Raw genomic sequence first — 23310 nt, 5'->3', positions numbered from 1 at the left:
CTCTATGAGTTTGTTTTAGCATCATTCTTAAATGGTTGTGAAGTGAAATCTGGCTTAGTTCTTATTAAGCAAAGAAGGAAACAGCTGGCAAAAATAGGCCATATGTGTAAACCTGTCACAATCAAATGTGGTTAAAAATGATGAATACCGACTGTTTCCAAGGCAGACTGGAGAGTGGAAATGGAGCCAGAGGAAGTGCATTATTGCCACAGGCTGCTTAGGCCAGCGAGGTGAGCTCTGACGTGTCATTGGCTAACCTGACAGCGAGACAACAGCCACAGGGCAAACACCAACACACCGGTTGTGTTGTCCGAAGCCAGCTGCATACTAATCCTCCCTGCTGCTGCTGCTGGCGTTCACTCCAGGGGTGGCAAATGACACCTGCTCACTGGCCAAGCGCCGCTTCATTTTCAACGCGGCTGATAAGTTTTGTTCACTGAACCGTGCGCCGGCAGCAGCGGGTGCTCAGAGGTCCTCTTCGGCACCCTGCTCCTGTCATCAACCCTGCAGCACCTGCAGATAGGAGGGACCTCTCACAGAAAGCCTAACTACCTGGAATAGAACAAGGACCGAAGACGCAGCAGAATACAAATGGCTGTGTAATCCGCTCTGCTTCAGACCCTTTGTTTACCTCCTTCTGCTGTGCACAGAGCAGAAGGCAGATAGGGGATCTCGTTTAGATTTGGTGAAGGAGATGGAGCGAAACAAAAACCGGCATCTCTGAACACTTTTTCATTCACAACTGGAGAGGCAGCGATCTGCCGCCCAGTGGACAGCGTCATCTCACTGGACTCATTGTGACTCACTGTTTGATTGCATCAACATTCCCAATTACAGATGACTTGTGAATGAGATTTTCCACCCAAACACTGTTTTAGCTAAACAGCTTCTTAATTGGAACTTATTATTCTTTTGGCCTGGGAAAGTTTTTTCATTCAACTTTTTTGCGATTTACATCAGGTTATGTTATTCCCTCACCAAATACTTGGCGTTTTGCTGGTTTCTCGTATGTTTGAGGAATCCTTGAATCTCCCATGGCAACCATTCAGGGGTTCCTAAAAGCTTGTGATGAAAGGAAGGAGTAGGAGCTTCTTAAAGAGACAGAGTCCAATTGTAAGGTGTCAAATTATGAAGTCAAACTTCTTTTAACTTATGTTTGACATATACAGCAGTTTTATAACTGAAGGTAACATGGCTACTTGACTGTGCTATGAAATCGCAATGTGTGTCGGGGGGAAAAAACATAATACAAGCTCAGTCATGTGTCAGAATGGTCCAATCAGAGTCTAGATCTGAATTATATTGGAAATCTTAGGAAAGAGTTGAAAACCTTGATTCCATTTACTCAGACTGGTTGGAATTGAGCAATTCTGGGAACCAGAATGAGCAGACAGACTGTGATGAACTGACTGACCCTTACTTTCCAAATGAAATCTTGCCGAAAAAAAAAAAAGTCCGGTGACCATAAAGCCTTGGCTGCCCAAGATGTCAGGACATGACAAAGAAAAAACACTGGAACAAGAATTCCTGCAATAAATAGAAAAAGCAGCTGAGGAAAAATGTGGATTTTGAAGTGAAGTTCTCATAAAATGCTTTCCTTACAGTAAAAAGAAAAAAAGATGACGTTTACTGAGCCTTTTCACCTTCTATTCTGAAGAAATAAGCAAAGTGGACTAAAAATAATAAAGTGAAGATGCAGGAGGTCTTTGATATGGCATTCAGACATTTTTTTTTCTTACTGAGGCTGCAGGAGAATTGCAGTTTAGTTTGAGGATCAAGTTTGATTGTGCAAGCTTTTCTTTTCCTCGTCCCACACTGCCAACATTCATTTCCACAGAGCAAAGGTCTGAAAACACCGCAGTGTTCAGTGACAAAGAAGGGAATAGACAGGTGGAAAATACCTCAGCGAGAGTCTTGGCACCATACAGTCATGTCTGGAAAATTAAACATTTGCTTTGTAACTAACATTTTTATTGTTGTTTTAACGATTTTACATATTCTGAAAAACAATTAAGATTCAAACCTTTTTGACCGTCTACACCCTTACAGGTTCATCTCCAGCAATCATAGTCTTCTTGTCATAACTTCTGACTTTCCTTTCCAGCCAACAGTGAGTTCGGCAGGTTACAAGTGATTTTAGTTGTATTTTCTTTTTTCTTGATGGTTTGACTGAACTCAAATGAAGTTGGCTAACACACAGAAGCTCCGAAAGCTAATAAAGCTCACCGCATGGACTCAGGTAAACTTAGCAATTTAAAAAAAAAAAACAAAAAAAAAAAACAAAGTTTGCAAAAAAAAAAAATATTAGAGATTTACTGACGTTGGCAGGAATTGATTTTCAGCACTGCCTTGTGGCTGACCTGAGAAAAACTAACAAAAAAGAAAAAAAGAAAATAAGGAAATGGTTTTGTAATCAAATCATAAAATTGCTAAAAATGTGAACTCAATTTTTTTTATGGCCTCAGAAATAGTTCAGTGGACCGCTGGTATTGTCAAACTAACAAGTGAAGAGACCTCCGGCTTCACTTTATTATTTTTAGGCAGCTTTGTTTATTTCTTCAAGACAGAAGGTGAAAAGGCTCAGTAAACAAGAGAACAAACAGTCAATACCTGAACTCTGCAAATGCTTGACCACCTCTAAAAATGCTTTGAACTGTAGATTCAAATAGTTCAAACTACTTTAATATGAATTATTACACACAGTGGTAACTATCTTGCTCTTCACCAATAGGCAACATCAACAGTGTTTCTTATCTCAGATCTTGGCGGTACAGCCAATCAGCGCCAAGCAGCCTTCGCGTAGCAATCTTGATTGGTTGCTATGCAGCCAATAGCATGTCAAGCAGCACTGCATCTAGGTAATTAAGCTTCCCAAGTTGCATTTTGAATATGCAAGAAAAAAATGCAACTTATGGTCTACAATTAAAATAAATATTTGGTGGTTTCACAGTGAAATTCCTGAATATTGAAGCACAAATAGGTGGGGATCCATTTTACGGGACGATATACACATTGGGACGGTTATGAAAAGTATTTTGAACGGTCTTCCAATATCGTCATATATTGTTGTTCGTGAAAAAAAAAAAGAAAATGGCTGAAATCGGTCAGAGCTTCACAAAATCAGAGAGACTGTAAATCAGTCTCAAAAGTGACCTGCATCAACCCCCAAACCTTTGGCCATGGTTGCACATGTTCCCTGTGCTCTACCTTCAGCTGCGGTGAGGAGGAGAGAGTGAAAGCTTAAAGACAAACAAAGTGGTCCTGCTCATTGATTATTAACCAGTCAAAGACTCATGGACCAATCAGGACAAAGACTTAGCCGCGAGGTACTTCTTAGGCTACCTGCAACCTGAAAATGATGTCAGACACTAAGAAAGGGAGTTGAAGAAAGCAGTAAAAAGGGATAGAAATAGAAAAGAAGACAGAAAGAGAAGTGCAAGAGGAGGGAAAAAGAACGACAGAGCACACAAAGGGAAAAGCGGCTGAGGTAAACATACAAGCAGTTTTGCAGCAGCAAAAGTGTAGATAAAGATTGAGAGAGAAAAAGGGGCGATTCACAAGGGGAAGAAACAAAAGACTGAGAAGCTGATGGAGGAGGAGAGCAGAGATTCTGGCACTGCACTGGCAGCAGAGGAAGTCAAGCACCTGGAGAGGCCCCTTAGGACAGACAGGAAGGTTCTGATGCATGTTCAGGGCCTCTCCGTGTCTCTCTCTCTCCCTTTCCACTCCTCCTCTCTCAGGTGTCCCATGGGGACGAGAGAGCGAGTCTGTCAGTCTGCACCAGAAAGAAGCAGCTTAGAGCAAACAACACAGGGTTTGTGTGAGACTTAGTATTTGAAGCAAAAAAGGAAAAGCTTGGCAGCTTGGCTTCCAGAATATTGACAGTTATACAAATAAGGTTTGCCTATGTCTCATTTATCAAGTTTGTAGAGTGAAGAGGAAAGCTGTGGCGGAAAGCTGCTAGCTGCTTTTGATGCCATAGAAATCAAACTTTAGAGTAAACTTTTCTCTCTTACAGACCAAAATTATCAATCTAAGATCAGAGAAATCACAACTTTACCATCTACTTACGTCTATTAAAAAAATGCCCCTCAGATTAATTTCACCTCCTGCTACGGTGGGAGTGAAATTACGTTAAAAACCTGATTTTGGCTGAAATGTGTAACATCTCCCCTTTCAGAAACCGTTGGAATTTTTCATGTAGTGCAGTGTCACAGAATTACGGTGCTGCAAATTTGGCTGGATTGTCGCAGATACGTTCAGCCTAGACAAGTTTATCACTTCATTTAACTCCTTGATGTATCCTGAATTACTGTGGCTACAACCATAATCCTTGATGTCTTGACTGTTGTGTACCTTTGGGTCTGTCGCCTTTAAGCAACCTTAGGCATTTACTTCCGTATTTCTTTTGATATTCTACCGTATCACAAGTGCTCTGCCCAACAATGTTTAATTTGTATTCATCAGCCACAAATAGAGACGTTGACTAAAAGTGCATGGTGGTGAGATCTAGTCTTTAAGGATCTACTTTACCCAAGAAAAGTCCCTTGGTCTACTTGTTTGGTCCAGACCAAAAGCGAACTTTAGTTTTTCCAGTTGGTGTGTTTTGCTCTCACATTGTGCTTTTTTGCAAGTGGACTCTAATTTGTAAATAAAGCTACGCAGGTGTAGTTCATTGCTTCCATTGGACAGAAATATTTGGGGCAGTACACAGCACAGACCTGGAAAAACTATAGACTATAAGCTACAGAAGTCCTGCTTGTGAACATTTGTGGTGTTATTACAACTTCAAAACTATTTTCAGTGTCAAGAGCAGCTCATGCGAGGCAGGTTTGCTTGCCTTGCCATAATGCCTACCAAAGGTGGCAAAAAATTGCATATTTCCTGCAGTTGGTTTGGATTGAGACCAGTCTGTGTTCACACCAAAGGCGAACTGTACCAGAGTGGTTTGGAAGCTGACTGAAACAACCTCAAAAAGTTGTTCGGTTATTTGGACCACTTGATCGTCTTCACACCTGCACAAAAGGTCAGGGATAAAGGGCGAAATGCACTTCGCTCCGTTCAAAGACCAGAAGAGTTAGGTGTGAAAACACCCTAAAGAACAATGAAGCTGGGAAGAGTACAGATGGTGGAAAAGAGGTCAACATCATAACCCACAACCAGATTCAGTCTTTCCTATGGGGTCTTTATGTAGAGCTTCTAAAAAGCGTGAACAACAATAGCGTGGCAGGCTGATATTGAATCATGGCTTTGATTTATATTCAATCTTAGAGTCGTCCACATTCTATCCCGCTGTCACTCAGCCGCCTCCCACTCTGTCGGCGGCGCCGATGACACTAATCCTGAATGACGTTTATGTACAAACACCAACACATAATAGAAGGGACGGGGGAATCGGACCCGTCTGTGTATGCATGCGCACGGCGCCGGCGAGTCACAGCCGGGGTCAATGTCACTTCCCTTTGAGCCAATTTCCTGTGATTGATCTCCCTGTAAGTTTGAGGCCAGAAAAGCTTTCAGCTCCACAATGATTCGATGAAAACAAATGCCACGGGAAAATGACATAGAACGATTCAGTGTTAGTTAACAGGTTATAGTTTAATCTGACATCTGGAATTGATTCCATTGGACCCGACTCACCTCGCTCATTCATGTAGGCAACAGTTGAAATATTTAAAGGAAAAGCCAGTCGATGTAACGTGTGTGACGGTGGGAAGAACATTCCCATAGCCTGAAGGTCACACTCCAACCAGAAATATCCATCTGCCTCCTACGTATAGATAACAATTGAGTGCATGTGTGTGTTACTGTGAGTGTGTAAACCAAATTGAAGGGATACACCTAAGCAACACACACCTACACGTATTGATGGAGCCCTTTGGCGTTCCAAACTACCATAACATCGCAGAGTTTTCCTTGATTATATTCAGCAGCAGTAATTTTACGTGTCCGTGGGCGGAAAATGAAATGGTAATTTCTTCTGTTCCACTTCACTGACTTTCAACAGGAAACAATCACAATTTAGTCCCAAGCTGAGCGTCATTCCTTTTCTTGAGTGAGTCGTCAGAGCACTTCACGGCTCCCGAAACCTGCAGCTGCAGACGGCCGCTGCTGCAAAACGCAGCCTGTGCCTCCGTAGAGAACCACACCTTTGACTGACTCTACTGTTCTACAAAATAAAGCATTGCTGCTACAGATTTATTTATTTTGCTTCCATTATAATGAGATCAGCAGGGAAAAGGATTAGGGCCACTGAATAGGAGAGAAAGAATTCTGACTTTTACCTCAAAATTTTGATTTTAGTCTAAGATGAAATCTGAGGGGTTTTTTTGAGGGGGGGGGGGGGGGGTTACAATTTGACATATTTCTCAGAATTTTGACTTTTTTCTCCCTCAATTCTGAGCAAAAACAGAGGCTCAAACTCTTCCATAAATCAGCCTCATGTGCCTCAACTGTCAATGATCAACAATGTCTGGCTTTATACCTGGGAATAAGCAGGAACCCAGGACTAAAGATTTATAAAATAATAAGTAGCATCAAAACCTATTAATTTAATTTGACCAATCATAAATTAACATATAAAATTATATATATATATATATATATATATATATATATATATATATATATATATATATATATATATATATAAGTCCAGAAATGTGCAGTCCTTGGCACAGCCAAGATACTGCGCAGGACCCTCAAGCTCCCAGGCCTCTGGTAGAGGACCCGAGCTCAGAGGATAAGAACCACGCGCGGTGGGTGAGAAGGGAATTTTTTATATATCAAACAGTATTAAAGAAATGTGACAATTTGATGCCTTTAACTTGGCCTCTGTCTCTTTAAGAAGCTCCTACTCTGTCTTTGCCTTCAACATGTCATCACAACAATGCTATGCTGTTCTTAGGAGCATGGGACTGAAGTGGCTCACCAGGTGTGCAGTTCCAAAAAGGGTTTGCTAATAGCTGCTGGCTCGTCTGGAGGAGCTGGGAAAGGAGGGCTGCTCTGTTAAGCTCGTCTTTGTGGAAACTGGCTGCAGTTTCTGAGAGGAAGCGTTTCGGCATCCCTGCGTGGTTGCCACTGGAGATTTCTCAAACATGAATGAAAGAATCAAAGCAACATCCCAGGTTTGTTTTTGAAGAGGGAACAACACGACAACATAATACAAGGCTTAAAAAAAAAAGAATCAACTTTACATAAATACTGGCACTAAAACAGGCATAGCAGAAAATGCGTCCAGTGAAGCATCATCCAGTGCATGATGGTTAGCATGAATGATTCATTTCTGGTGACACTTACAGTACCGCACTGAGCACACAGCAAGGAAAAGCAAGCTGGTAAATGCTTTATAGAGCCCACTGAACACTCAGGCTGTTTACATGCACAGCAGTTTTTCCATTATTAATCACTTTAAGACATCACTCTGAGGGAGACTCTGCTTGGAAATAAAAACAGCCTTTTCTTTTACACCTGGACATAAACAAGGCTGCATGTGGAGAAAACACTGAACAGATTGTGCATACTGTAAGATCTTTTTTTTTTTTTCTCATCTGCTGATACATTACTGCGCAAGAACGCCTGACTTTCACATCAACGCTCCCAAGGTCTATTTTTTGAATAAATTAAGAACAAGGACATGCTTTAGGGCTAAATAACTGGGTAATGCTTTGCTTTTTTGGCAAATAAATTTATGGAGTCACTAAGTATTTTGATAGTGTAGATAAATATAAACTTTACATTTTACAATTCCTGATCATGCGGTCAGCATTCTTTCTACTCGAGGGGAAATTAGTAGCATTACTAATACTACTAATTATCATTAATCCTACTTATATCCTCAATTTTTGCAAAATTGAGGAAATTACTTTGAATTTTGCTGTTTCCACCAATCTTTTTTCAAGCGATAAATCAAAAACAGACAAGCAAAACTGAAAAGGAGGATTTATCCTGAAATTCATTTGCTTAATGGGAGTACTGCAAAAAACATTTTCAATGCTTTTTTTTTTCTTCTTATGGTTTCATTCTTAAAAAGAAATCAGAATCAGCTAAAATTTGCACCAACTATTTCAAAGCTTTACAAAAACTGAAGATTAGGGGGCGGGGGGGAAAGAAAGAAAAAAAAAAGCTGATCAATTTATTTTTAAAGACATTCAAAAGGATGGAAATGCTGCAAACTGGTGACCTGAAAAATCCAACAGACCAAATATCCCTGACGCAGGGGGAATAAAATCAGCCCGAAGTGGAAGCTTTTCTTCATGGAAATTCAAGTCAAATATCTCCGAGGGGTGAATTTAAATCGTCTTGATAGCGGAGGCATGACTCATTAATATCTATGATTCTCAGCCACCCACACATCAACCCCGACTCGGTTATGGGTCGGGCAGTTGACTGGCTGCCTCTCTTAATGCCTCGTCTCGAACCGAAACGACATCTTCCCGCTGTTGAGAAACCAAATGCGCAAGTCACTCTCTCCGCCACTGCGGTAACGCGCTCCAGTTTGTGTCGAACAGTCAGATTTAAATGTCTGCTGGATCTTAATAATTGATCCGAATGTGCAAGTCGTTCTCCCGGGTTTGAGAGAGGCTCGGCGCCGCCGACTCCCACGAGCGGTTCTGTCGTGTCGCTGCAGGTGCAATAGGCATGTTGTCAGTGACCCGATAAGACAAGGATAACAGACGAACGCTGAAGCTTCTACTTTTTTCTTAAATCAAACAAATGCAATGAAAAGATCAAACTGACAGGCTGTAGCAATGATGCATAACAATGAGAGGGAACGCTAAAACCCGAGTGCTGCCAAGTCAACTGAAGGGCCTTGCGTGTATTTGAGGAGCTGTCATGCACCAAAAAATAAATGAGGGGTGGAAGTGCCCACCGGAAAGCATAAGTTATTTTAATATTAGTCGTACACGCAGCACAGATGTGGCGCTCGGATCTCGGGGGACGGCAAATTTTCTGGGCCATCAGGCTGCGGCGCAGTACCTGCTATTACAAGGTTAAATCCCAGTTTCAGTGAGTAAACATACTGGGCCTCACATGTGGTGATTGTTCTGGAACAATAGTTCAGACACTCTTACCTTCTGCTACCTTGATGTCTCTGTCAGAGAGAGAAAAATAATCTCAGTACAGAAGTTTGAGAGGTCTTTTTTTTTTTCCCAGGTTATACACCATTAATCATAGTTTACAATAAAAAAAAATATCCTCCATTTGAAGGGCTACAGCTCCTTTTCTGAACAGGATCTTACAGTTTTTTGCAATTTTGTTAAATCGTGTAGTTCCAATGCTTAACGGTGGATGAGATCCGTTTCAACTTCAATCAAACTCCAGTCTGTTTGCCTAGAAAGCCCAGTTTGTTTGAGGAAGTGTGAATGCATCTGGTCTGCCTGAAAACTCAGGTCTGTGTTCAACTAAATGTATTAAATGTATATGTGAATGCCAAGTGGGCCAGACACCACTCTGAAAGCAGGAAGCAAGCTATAACGTTCCAGTGCTAAACTTGAAAAACTCAACGAGTTTTTACTGGTTTTTGTTTCTAAATTAAGCCGATTAAAGGCGAAACTTGTTGTTCCTCTGGACCACCAATCAGTCGATACTGAGACAGAACCAAGCAAACAGAAATAGGGTTGGTGCATTTGAATTCAATTCTGTTTAATTATCTGGCCTCAAATTGAAACAAATGTTACCTGCAGTATCAAATAGATCAGATTTATTTCTCCAGGTAAACAGAATCCAGATTGGCTCAAATCAACTCCACTGATTAAACTGAACACTTTAAGATCCAGATACATTAAATATTTGATTTTAAAAGTTGTACAGTAAAATCGAACTCTGCTGGACAAAACAAATGATTTATTAGCACCCCTCTGCGGGACTGATTTAATCTGCATCTTTAGCAAACCGTGTCTTATCTGTACATATAACCAATTTAGAAAACCTAACTTCCTCTTTAAAAAAGGTGAAGCTTGAACAACTTCAAAAGCAGGTCAAACGTTTCCATTGTGGGGATGCTTTGTTGAAAGGTAGCATTCTGTTCTTGTGGATTCCTTCATCAAGCAGTGTGGAGTTACGCCGACAAGGAATTCATCATTCAGGTCACTTATTTCTTCAAAGCGTGCTTACGTTAGCGATCATGTTTTAAATTTCAGTCTGAGCTGGTGGGAAGAGAGAGGACGGGGAAAAAAAGCTCAGGAAAACTTTCCTACTGCATTTTTTCCCCCCACAATTCTCCAGGGCTTTTTTTTAGCATCTAGAACGAAAATCAAAATTCCTGTTCATTTTGTGAAATATTTCACAAGAAGTTTGCCGTGCTTCCTGACTCTGGCTCCCTTTTTTTCCCCCAAAGTGGCATTTCAATTTCAACAACTGAGGAGCTGCGGTACGAAGCTGCTGGACAGCTGGGTGTGAATATGCGAATGCATCTGTGCGCTGTAAACGTGGATGTTTAGTGCATCTGTTTTTGCGGCTGGCGGATGCTTGTGGAGCTGGGAGGGGTGAGGAGAGAGCGAGAGTTTCTGCTGGTGCTGCAGATAACAGGATGGCACCACCTTCATCTGTCCCCGCGGGGGAGCAGCGGCGCACAGAGAACCGGCGCTCACGGTGAGAAGGCGAGATTAGGAAACGGAGAACGTCGGAGCAAATGCGAGCAAACAATTTTCCCGTTAATTAGACTCCTTCACCGCCCCCGCAAGACAAACAACACGGCGCCCAAAGACGCAGAGGCAAACGGGGATGGGAAGGGGGGTTGTGGGGGTTTGCTAACTTTAGGCTCTCTGCTCATCGGTGCTGAATCAGTGGCAGCTGGCAAAAAAAAGGAACGAAAAAAAAAAGCAAGTCAGGGAGGGAGTGGCAGGTTGAGAGTGCAGAAAACGAGGTCAAAGGGGGTGGGGGTGAGGGGGGGAGTGTGCTGAGAAAGAGGAAGGGGAGGAGGAAAAGAGGAGAGCAGGAGATGAAAAGGAGATGGAGAGGAGAACAGGAAGGAGGTGCCGTGGAAGAGGAAGAAGTGAAAATGGCTCAACCTTTTTTTTTTTTTTTTTTTTTACTTTATCAATTGTTGTCAAGTCGGCTTCCAACAGCGGGCACGACTCGTTCACTACAACTGCTGACAAAACGATTCGGTGTTGGCAGGTGTGTAAATACGCTGGCATCATCAGCGGCAGCTAAGAGCGGCATCGGTACAAAGTGACAGAAACAAACGTAGGTCACCTTAAACGCAGATCGCTTTCAGAGCTCAAGCTTTACTTATGGTGGAAATATAGCTTAAGATAAATGGTTTGGAAAAAAGATTCATATCACTGTCATTTTTTGGGATTTTGTCATGTGACAACCACAGACGGTGATCTTTCATGGCTGTGCTTTATGTGTATTAGTGCAGCTGAAGAATAAAGCCAAAAAATAAGGAGAAAAAAACTGAAAAGTAACCAAGTAACGGAAAGTGAAATGTTGGACAGTAGCTGTGACATATTAGCAGGAATGGCCATCCAATCAGATTCCCAGGGTTCTCTTTTTTTCCCCATCTTTTCTTTAATTCACAACTAGCCAACATGTTTTGTTTTTTTTCCAAAGATGCCATCATTATCATAAAAATATCAGTAGGATATTGATCTACAGTAACGTGCTCCATTCACTATGAAAAAACATCAGTCATATGTACCACCAACATGTTGACACACACCAACTCACTCCATTCAGTTTATTAGGTTTAGTTTTTAAATCGAAATGAACTAAAATCGTAATTTTAGCTAAGACGTTAACGTTAGCACAAGGACTACAGCCAGTATGTTGATCTGCAATAATATACTCCATTCAATATGACAAAAAAATACAATGTTAAAGCAAATACTAGCTAAAATGCTAAAGCTAGCTTAAATGCTATCATTGTGAGAGCCCACTATTTTTTCGACTGAGTCATTGCAACATGTGTGACATTTTAGGTTTTACTTTTGTCTCATTTGCCTTCTTCTATGTGTTTGCTTCACTTGATTTTATTTAGAGGAACCAGTGTAAGGGGGTAAATACAAAAAAAAAAAAAAGAAACTCATTCTAGTTTTCTTCTTACTTCAGTTATTCATCACTTTGTGTTCGTGGATGAAACATGACAGAATGTAGATAAAGGAGACAGGGACGGATTCATAAATGTGAAATGGTTCCACTATGTTTATACAATGAACCTCAGCAAAGAGAAAGATTCTTCATTGTGTCCACAGTGTTTATAAATGGCTGTTCACAAAACGTAATGTACAGAGTCCAGAAAAACAAGGAGAAAAAAAAACAAAACGATCCTGTCGTTCTCTTGTGGACGGCAAGCACACAAACACACACACTTGTAGGACACCGGAGCGAAATCACACACATCCAGTCAACCACAATGCGGACACTGTTGTACTTATGGTCCAGTTCATTTTTAAAATCAATAACACATTACAGCAATTCCTGCAGATGTACAATCCAAGCCGCCCAACAACAGCAGCAGTAACAACAACACAGGCACATTTTCAGACCTCCTCCAGAACAAGCACGTCTATAATTGCAAAGCACCCCAGACTCATAATATGTTCAAATTTAGCACACTACATAAAAAACATGCAAGAAATCTGCTCCAACAACCATTTTTGTGTTGCTAAAAAGCAGCAGTAGGCAGTTCTGAAGCTGTCATCTGCAGTGGAGAGGCAAGACTCCTGACTCTAGCTCAGTCTCACAGAGGTGCACAACCTTCCTGCTTTCATTTCAATCTTTCCACGCTCATCAGCACTGTTTCCTGCTGCAGCAGGCAGTTGTTTCCAGGAGAAGAAGAAGAAAAAAAAAAGCTGCTAAACCCTCTGCATTCTACCTGCTGGGGGAACCTCGTGTCTGGCAATGGAGAATGGTTGGTTGTTCAGCGTCGAAATGAGGCTAAAAGTGGTGCAGTTGCAAATGTATTGACACAATCTGGTGCGTTACCACAACCGACTCATCCAAACATTATTAAAGCTGGAAATTTGAAGCAAGTGGCCTGCATTTGTCTTCAGTCCACGAACCCAAGGTCTTTGACACACTTTAGCACTTTCTCCATTGTCATGTCTCACTCCGGCTGTACAAATATCTGGGAACGTGGAAACATGAGTCCTCCGTGCGCACGCAGGAGCTCTGGTCAACCTTCTGAAGGTTCAGTTTTCCGCATGTGACCTTGGGCAGCCAGCTTCTCCAAAGTCTCTCTGTTAATTATTTTGATGCAGGTTCCCACATCCGGTTGACATGGTATCCACAAGTAACACTTTCAACTCCACAGGCCAAACAACGAATGCAGTCTTCTGCCAATCGAATCGCTTGTGTGCAATATCTAGCTTGCCCCACCACTTTGGTGGTTTCAAAAAAACGGGGGAAGAACCGCGCTGGATCTCCCATCTAGTCCATCTGCCATCAACTCTGGGTAAGTAAGCTGGAATCAGTATTGCTACCACCACGTCACCATAAGGATGGCAATATTGTATTGGTTAAAAGGTAATCAGTATTCATTTTTTGGATTGATAATACAGATAAATGTAAAAGTATGTTTGTGTGACATAGGAGACAATGTCCTGTCTTGCGTTTGTTTGTGGATGCCGCCAGCTAATCGGCAGCTGGAAACCAGTGAGTGACGTTAGTTTCTCTCAGTAATTTCAAAAGATTTTTTGCCAACTTGCTCTCACCACACTAAACACACACGGATGCTGAACTCCACAAAAAAAAAAAAAAACACTTAACCACACATTACACATCTCAGAAAAGTTCATTTGTAGCACGTTGACGCTTCTTTAAAATAACAGTCTTGTTAACTAATCAGAGCTGTGAGAGCGGGGAGGATTTAAGAGCTCAACAAGTGGTTGTAGAAGGCAGGGAAAGAAGTGTCTCGACTCTGAGGTGGATTAAGATCGTCCAAAAAGATTCTGCTTCTTGAACAGATCTTATCTGAAAGTGGCTGACTAAAATGGCGCTGACATTTTCCTTTCCTTCCATCCGGCTTCCTAGCCTTTTGAAGTGCGGATAAACTGACCTGTCACCTACAGTCAGTGTGGGGAATGTGTGCTGCGAGGGACTCGCCAGTCTCCAAGCTTTGTGTGTGTGCGTGCTGTGCTGTGCTCACCTGAAGAACGTGACAAAGAACTGCACCAGGTCCATAAAGTTGCTGTGCTGGGAAAAAGCAATCTGTTAAAAAAGAGAAAAAGGTGGAGAGAGAGAAAAAGAAGAAGTTATAAATCAAGTGGAACACGGAAAATGTTACAACAAGACGTTAGATAACTTGCATGCAGACAGATATGCCAGTCACTGCAAACGTTTGATGGCAGTTCCTGGGGTTGTACAACCAGTCATCAGCTTCAGATAGAGTTTGAAAAGTTTATTTCCCTTAGTAAATTAAATCATTAAAAAAAAAATTTAGTTTTTATTTACTGCGGTGATTTTAGTCTGATATGAAATCTAAATCATTTAAGCCATGCAAATCAAACAGGGGAAGAATACGCAAAGGGGAAACATTTTTCCACACCACTGTATGACAAACTACAAACATGGGTTCTCATAGCCCAGATGTGAAGATTGCTTGTTGTGACTAATTTGTGTTTATGTTTCCAAAAGGTTGCGATGTGTCAATAATGTTACGCACTGTTGCTATAAGCCTTTTTTTTTAATCATTTCCTTCAGACTTTTCCACCGCAGCCACTGAAGGCTCTGACTCAGTTGATCTGATGCTCCAAACATGTCAACTAGACAACAAGCCGGCAGCGCTACCTTTCAGCAACCCACAACCTGTCTGAGAAAATAAAAACAGAAAATGAATGAATGAATAAACTTCATTCCTGAATACGTGGGCAGAAATATTCTCCATGTAATCATCACAAGTGCCCCTGCTCCAACGACATCCTGTCTTAATCAAGGTTGCCAGGGGCAACGCACGCAGAGTAGTTCCACCTCCCCACCACCACTTTTCCCTCCTACAGCCTCCTACCTTCACCTCAAAGTGCCTCATGGTGAACCGCCAACCTGTGACGACACAACACTGCCCCTCTCTGGCATCCCGAGGGTACTGCGCCTCCTTCATTAGACCTCAGTTCTACACACAGAAACGTTTGTGAACGCAGATGAAATTCCTGGACCATGCTCGCATCACCACTGCTGCTTTATTCAAGGCTGAAGTCGACATACAGATCTGAATGACCAGACACTACAACAACCTTAAATTGGTACAAGTGAACAAATGACAGGTGACGAAACAAGATCAAGATGGTTGTGTGTTGATAGTTGTTTCATTTGCACGTAATCAGCACCGTATGGATCAGCAGTCAGTTTGTTCCTGATGAGCTTCAAATCCTCAGAGAGACAATTTTCCTCCAGTCTGTTGATCACTGAAAATAACTTCAGAGGTGTTGCTAGGCTCACTGAGAACTTTCAGAAAGATGTCAACATCAAGCAGGAGGCTGGGGAAATGTCAGCTAACTTGTTAGGCATCTAATTAGAAAAAAAAGTAAAAAAAATAAAATAAAGTATCAACACTGCAGGCACTCCAGAGATAATCTCTTGACAGACAAAAAAGACTAAATGGCACATGGGAAACCACAAACAGTTCAAAATTTAAGATGAACACTGACTGAGCAAAGAAATCTGGGTTAAAAGAAAGCAGGAACGCTAATGCGTCATCACATGAGCAGAACTTATCTGAGAAATATTTCAAGCCTTGAAAAGCTCACAGAACATCATCTTTACAAAGAAACCTTCTAATGTATATACAGAAAAATGGGAATCAATTCAATCCATTCACACCACACTGATGCAAAGTCAAATAGAAATTTGATCTCAAGAAACTCGGCCGAATGCATCGAGTTTCTGACTTTGAAGCAATTGCTCTTCCAGAGCAAGCACAGAGTTAACTTTGAAACAATCGGTCATACTGAGAATTAATGTGTTTCCAGTTGCTGAGACCACCTTTCTTAAGGTGATACAGACTGACTTCTTCCAGTCAGTCTGTCGCGCTCGAGTCTCTGCAGGTATGCTGAATGGACAACTCCACTTTAACAGGAAGAAACCTCCAGCAGAGCCTGGGTAATGTGAGCAGCCAACTCAATCAATCAAGCAAATTTAACAGAACACAAAGCGATTTGCCGAGGGCAAGACCAGAAAGTTCCTCAAGAAATGATCGAAATGATCCAACAAAACAAGTATTCACAGGTAAAACAACAACGAGAAATTAGAAGTGAGAGCAATTAATTTGGAACTGTGGAAATAGTTTTGTCGATTTGAGCAGAATACTGAAGATAGGAGAAACATATAATGTTAAAGAGAAAGGTAAATAAAAAAAGAAAAGCATTAATTGGAGAGTAAGCTAAAAGAGACGTTGCAGAGACCCACAGCCAGGGTGGAAGAATTTGTTGACTGGAAAACTATAAAGTCAGCCACACCATAAATGTGTCTCAAAGAAAGAGAGGCAAAAGGAAAGCTTGTTTAGCAAGACCTATTCAAAGTCTTATTTGCCACAAGTTATGTAGGGGACGCAGCAAACATGTTGGGAAAGTTCACCTAGTCTGGTGAGATAGAAACTAAACCTTCTGACCTACTTTACAAAATGCAATGTTTGGAAGATAAACCTTGTCCTTCAGGTTGAAGCCGTGTAAAACTACTAAGTTGAATATTTGGATCTTGGAAGTCAGTGTGAACTCTCTGGGTGTCCATGTGTTCTTGAGTTGGATGAAGGGGACTCTGAACCAATGTATTTGCCTCTGCAAATACATTGGTTCAGTCTTGCTAGTCAATGATGGTAGGTGAAAGACTGGTAGGGGGATTGGGTTGATTCGAGCTTTGTTGGATGGGTTGAAGGCTGATGGATTTGGAGACATGAGTCCATTCAGGACCTCCCCCAGCTCAATTGCTGTGCTAGTCCGTCCTTGTCCTTGTCCTTGGTGGGTAATCCTGGCTTGCTGTGCTTTCCAGACCATTTCATACGCATGTCACAGACCTGTTTCATACAACCGTTGTATGCTGCCTGTTCTTCTCCCCCTGCCTGTCCATCTATGCAGTCTTTGTCTTTCCTAATGTTCATCTTCACTGCTCTGTGGTTGTTCTTTTTCACCATCTTCTTTCATTCTCTGTCATTGTTCACTCGGCTGTGAACGATGATGTTTCTTAATTCCGACCACTTTTCCACAGAAAAGATAATAATCTATGTCTCTTTACAGTCTGTATACTCCTTTTTTTCTTTCCCAATTTCTTTGGCAAAGGAATTGGAAAAGCACCTCAATGTTGTCCTTTAACTAAAATCCAAGCTCCTCGCTGACGCTGGTGACCTTTAGGTTGTCTGTCATAATGCTTCACTCCTGTGACAAAAAATGTCTGTCTGTAGAAGAAAACAGATCAAGGAATACCAGCAGAACTAAGCTCAAATAGAGAGCTACAGGGGAACGGTTTAGATCGCAGCTCCTTGAATGTGATAACCATGTATCACTTCCCGTCAGTCTCTCAATTATGCACCGCTTTGTTCTGCTCTCTCACGTAAAATGCCAGCAAAACACAAAGTTTGTGGTCGGGATGTGACAAAATGTGAGAAAGGTCGAGCATGAATAATGAAAATGAGATTCATCCCGAGACTTTATGAATAAATGCAGCTAAAGCTTTAAATTATTAAAGAAAACCTTGTTGGCTGGGGCCCTGAAACTGCTTATTCCTTGTGACAGCCGCCTTAAAGAGCCACAGACTTCTCCGAGTGATTAGATGTACAGAATTCTCACCTACGACAACTATGAACCTCTGAAGGAAAAGGCCTTCACAGGCCACGAACAGCACCCCTGGGTCATGTCATCACTGCCTGACTCAATTTCAGAAAGTGCAAGCAGGCTGCCATGCTGACAACACATTGAGAACAGCTATTGCTGTGGCTAATCTCGAGTGTCAGCCGTGTTCAACAGGCGAGCATAACGCCCAGGTGGTGCTCCTCTTGTGTGCCCGCGAGAGAAAGATACCCTATGGAACGTGTTGCTGTAGGGTATCAGGAACGTAAATACTCAATATTCTTTTAATGCTTCTAGCAGCGATTTCATCTACACCGGAGGTTTAGCAGACAGCGACGATATCGACGGGGAGCGTCTCAACAGGTTCTACAGTCAAAGAGTGAATGGAATCTTAATTTTAAACGTGACATGACTGAATGGCATTTTAAAATCTAGAATAGATTTGTTATGTGCCAGTGACTATTAATGAATCATGGCAGCGATTTAAGTACAAACAATCCTGCCAAGATTCCCACACCTTTTACATGTGAAATCTTTTCAAGGCTCAACTTTCTGGAGTTCTAACTCGTTTATGTTTCTAAAATACAAACTTAGATTCTGAATTCGGAGCAGATGTTTCTGCGTCAGACAAGACACAAAGAATAAGTGAAAGAAAAGAGTAAGTAGTAATGTGAGATGGGTTACAAGTAATGAGATTAAGAATGAAGGTCACAAGGAAGAGGGAGTAAAGAAAGAAGGAGAGGACACAGGTAAGGAAAATATTGTAAAAAAATAAAACAAGTAAAAAAGGCGAGACAAAGTAAGAAGTGAAGGACAAGAGAAAGAGATGAAAGGAAAGGAGACTCAAATAGGAGGTAGACAATAAAGAAGTCAACAGGGAAGCTTCTGCAAATATACACATCTACTGGCCTGTTAGTAATGCTAGCCATGCAAACTGGACTAATGACTAATGTAATATACCACAGGTGGATCTAAAATGACCATTTTAGCATTTGTATTTTTTAATCATGGGGTTAAAGTTTTGCAAAATCAGACAACACTCTGATTGGTGCATCTCTAAGTTCTGTATTTTAACATTTCTATTTACATCTATATATACATATATAGATATACAGGGTTTCCTCCAGTGTATTTATTATTAGCCTGGCGGGCCACCAGGCTTTACTTACCACCCCACAGGCTAAGTGTCGTTTATTTGTTTTAAATATGTTCTTTAATACACTAGTGACAGTAAAGACAGATTAAGCCAGATTTATGGTGCAAAGACCACCATTTTCTGGGGGAAACCCTGTATATATGGATACAAATATACACACAGTTTTTTCTTTTCTTTCCTCAAATTATGACCTAGCATTACTCGCCCTCTGCTGCACACTGACAGTCTCCACTCCTGCTACCCCTCCTCTCAGATTGCTGTGAAGCGCCAGGCATCCACAGGCAGCCCAGATAAACACTCCACCGCTTCACGGAGTGGGGCCCAGCCAGCCCATCGCTGCAGCTACTGCTGCAGCTACTGCTGCTCCTCCGCAGCGGGGCATCAAATTACGAGGCTGTTCTAATCTCCACGATCTCATGACATGTTCACCAAGGCACAGAACAGGAGGATCACAGCTCTTTAATGTAATTAGTCTGGGATTTGTGTTTAATTACAAACATCGTTAAATTCAGATCTATTCTTCATCAGGGGTGCAGGAAGAGGAAAAAGAAAAAAAAACAATCAAGGGGAACGGGAAACTCTTGGCTGACTAATTTCACCGCAATTGATTTTGTTTTCATGATCCGATTTGCTCGACACAGACGATGATGACATGAAAGAATTCAATCTCATCTTTTAGTGTCGGGGCGGGTGAGACAAAGACTATTTTTTCGTGATAAATGCCGGCGGTTTAAAGAAACTGGCAGGTGGCTTGGTCATGAAACTGGGAAACACATGAGCTGCTATTCTTCCGATTGACGAGCGTGTGAGGGCGAACGGAGTCGGTGTGAGAGGAAAGTAAGCAGAGTTGTGTTAGAAGCCTGTAGAGAAGCTTTGGCTTTCCACACGCGGCCGTCTCTGAATGAAGCATGTGTTTCAACTTAACATTCCACTTTGCCCTTTGCTCCTTCTCGGTCCGCTGCTTTTCCGATCTGTGCCGGAGGCACCCACCACCTCTGATCACACGCGCAAGAAGTCCAGCAACAGGTCAGCGAACGCAAGAGGAGCAGAGAGGAGGAAATAGAGGGCCGTTAGTAAGCGGTGGAAAGTGGTTTGAGACGAGGAGGAGAGGTTTACCTCGGCGCTGGGTGAAAAAGTCCTGTGCTCTTTTGGTTTCAGGAACAGGGGGGTGATCTTCTACATGATCCCACCCAGAAAGACAGGAGATGAAGTGGATCGGAGCAGGATGAGAGGAGGAAATGCAGCGGGACGGCGACGTGGACCACCTGAAGCTCTGAAGCTGAGAAAGACCTACAATCCCCTCACACTGCACTGCTGAACGTAGAAGATGGAGGCAGGATTGTGGTTTACCACCCCACCCCCATGCAGGCAGAGGTGCAAATATACACACAGGTGTGACCAGTCACATCTCTCAGAGCTGCTCCCGGTGGAACGCTGTCAGGGCGGACTGCCGGCAGAGCCTCGCTCTCCAACCACACCGCACAAGCTTGCTAACGCTAACCGGGGTGACGGTCCGAGATCACAACAATCGGCATCACACACACACACATACACACGCACACATGCATACACACATACACATATATAAGGCTTTTCTTGGCAGATACAAATTTCAGATTCTTTTTCAGGTTTTCTTATTTTGAATATTTCTCAAAAGTCTACAACCAGAGTCAAATAAAATCACTGCAGGTTCTGTATATGCCTCTGACCTTCGTCTAGAAATGGCCTCAAACTACATGCTATTGGTCAATGCATTGACCAAAAATAAAAGGGGGCTTTGTTTTAATGCAATCAATGGGAAGAAAATGTTGAATTATTTGCGATTTCGCCAGCTGTTTGACCAGAATAGATCAAGAAAAAGTAATAATCAGCCGACTGGTGTAGGGTTTACATTTTGTTTTACTGTGTTACTTAGTCAATAAGTTTATTCACACAGTAAATATTAGCTAAAGCGTTGCGACACATAATAATAATAAAAAACAAAGAACCTTTGAATTACTAAAATCACAACAGCTACAGCGCTGATGAAAGACGGTTTTCTCTCCATCATTCACATTGGAGTGCTTCCCTGAGTTCAGAACTGATTGCAGCAAAGCCACGTAAAAACACGCTGCCAGCTAGCAGGACAGCAGATGAAGGGTCTTATTCACTGCAGCTACCAGGAAGTAAGACATCAACAAGTCCAGCAAACACACTCCGCTCTTAAGGAGCAGCAGCTCCTCTGGACTGGACACACGTTCAGGACAGCATCCAATGTCTCAGAACGACCTGAAACTTTTGAGATACGAGAACAACAACTTCTAGGATTTTGATAAATGTAAAGCTGATTTAGAGAAAGCCTCCCCAGTGGTTATACTTAAGCTGCAAGTTTTTGACTTTTCGACGACTGCGAGCAACGAGTCTCGGTCAAATCCGGGCCAAACAACTTTCTTTCCGACAAGTGAACTAATGCTGATCCCTACTCGACCTCATGACCAATTAAAACATGAAAACACTCCACCACCGGTTCAGGAAGAAAAATGGTCACAATACGCTAATGATACAAAAGTTTCTGCGGGTTTCACCAATACAAATTTAAAAGTTTAAAAAAAAACTTTTTAAGACTGCTGTGAAAGGAATTTAAGATCTGCACGGCAACAGAAACGCACAAAAGAAAATTGCAAATAAAGGCAACAGAAGTGAGCCAATGGCTAAGATGAGCATCGTCCAGACAGCCGGCGATAAATTTGCACTCAACCTTGATGGATGTAAAAAGGCTACGTGGCTTTACACTAGCTATCCAGCTAGCTGGCTAGAAAAGGTGTATTAGCAGCTGGTATGACTCAAAGTTTTACGTAGCAGTAAAATCCCGTGAGAAACAAGAAAACTACACAAAATATATCAAGTGAAATAATCCTACCACAACAATTAAGACCTGTGAATAACATATAAAAGGCGAACTTACTTTATGTGAATTTAAGACATTTTAAGGCCTTACTTTAAGATACGTTAATTAAGACTTTTTAAGAATGCATGGACACCCTCCATAGAGAGAGGATGACTTCTTTTAAACAGTCCTGAACATGAAAAACTGACCTGATCGGTTTGAGATGACTGAACATTTTTCCAAACATTTATTGAAAACGTGGATTTTTACATTTCAAGCTCACACGGTTTTAAAGCACAGCGATGAATCACAAAGCTAGAGCGTGAATAAATCTTTCAATCAATTCACAGCACTAATAATAATACTGCTGTAAAACAAATCAGTAAAGACTTCCCAAAAGTTGCCACTTGACTAAATTTGAGCGAAACTCACTTGGATCTTAATGGGCCAGGTGAAGTTGCTGACGTAGACGAAGAACGTTATGTTCGGACTGTTGCGGAAATCAAAGTTCTCGTTTGAAAAACTGTCCTTGAATTCCTTGATGTTACACCGTGAGATGATGGGAATCTCCTCTCCGGTCTGGGTGCCTGCTGGAAAAAAAAACAAAAAAAGTGTCATAATGTCATAATGGATGAAGAAAAGATTGCAGGAAAGGAAACCATGTTGAGTCGACAATTAAAAAAAAAAAAAAGAAGAAAAAGAGGAGTGAAAGTTGGTGTAGTAGGAAAGAAAAGAGCCAAACACAGAACACTACAGGAATTTAAAAAATATTAATAAAAAGCAGAACAGTTTACCTCAACATAGTAAGGAAATATTGTAAAAACTACAAAAGTATCCTTTAAGCAGCAGCCTCTTTTAGTCAACTTCTTAAGCCAAAGTTATTCATAATTTAAAGTCAAAAAAGCCAACAGGACAGTATTTTAAACTTCATTTTTCTTCCTTGGAAGTAAACGGAAGAAATATTTGCTTTCAGATGAACGTGTAAAGCAGCTGCTTCTTGCTGGGTGTGTGTCCTCTGACAGACTCGTACCTGTGAAGCTGGTCGCCCATGTAATGTTCAGGTTGAAGTTCTTGGAGGCATTTATGAACACGTCCAGATCGCGGTTTGGCTGTGGGCAGAGCGGAAGCACAGCAATTATACCAACAGCAACGTCACTGCGTTTAATTTGTCCCCCCAAAAAACAAAACAAACGACAACAAAAATACTTGTAAGAGAAGCCAAAGCCAGCGAGGAAAAGGCTAGAGTTGATTTAATTAGGTACGGAGAAGCTCGTTTGGTCGCAGGTCAGAAAGCAGAGCAGAGATTTTATTCACACTGCAGCAGCACAAACACACTTGTGAATAAGAGCAAACAGCACAGGTAACAGAAGATATATTCATTTAATAACTCCAAACTGCGTGCATTATATTGTTTATGAAGACTATGTGACTAGAGACATCCAGAGAGACTGAATTTTGCTGGTTGCAGCTCAGTTTGAGAAGAAGGAACTTTAAAATGCAGTCAGTATGCACCATACTATGCACTACCATGTCACTCTTCGGTTTGGATGTTGTTACTGAGGAAG

General features: G+C 41.7%; 1 protein-coding gene across 3 annotated transcripts in view; it reads right to left on the bottom strand.

The window, feature by feature from the left end:
* Nucleotides 1–23310, bottom strand: part of atrn (attractin) — a 121707-nt gene that overhangs the window by 53872 nt on the left and 44525 nt on the right. For all 3 annotated transcript variants that reach the window (XM_055057047.1, XM_055057048.1, XM_055057049.1), the window contains exons 23-25: nt 22776–22854; nt 22178–22335; nt 14096–14157 (exon numbers count right to left, since the gene is read on the bottom strand). In XM_055057047.1, the coding sequence (XP_054913022.1) occupies nt 14096–14157; nt 22178–22335; nt 22776–22854 (299 nt within the window). The remainder of the gene's footprint in view (nt 1–14095; nt 14158–22177; nt 22336–22775; nt 22855–23310) is intronic.

The sequence above is a fragment of the Poeciliopsis prolifica genome, unplaced genomic scaffold (assembly GCF_027474105.1).
Source record: "Poeciliopsis prolifica strain line A6 unplaced genomic scaffold, Auburn_PproV2 SCAFFOLD047, whole genome shotgun sequence".
In the NCBI taxonomy this organism is placed as follows: Eukaryota; Metazoa; Chordata; class Actinopteri; order Cyprinodontiformes; family Poeciliidae; genus Poeciliopsis; species Poeciliopsis prolifica.
Note: the sequence above shows the minus strand (reverse complement) of the source record. Positions and strands in the feature narration are given on the sequence as shown.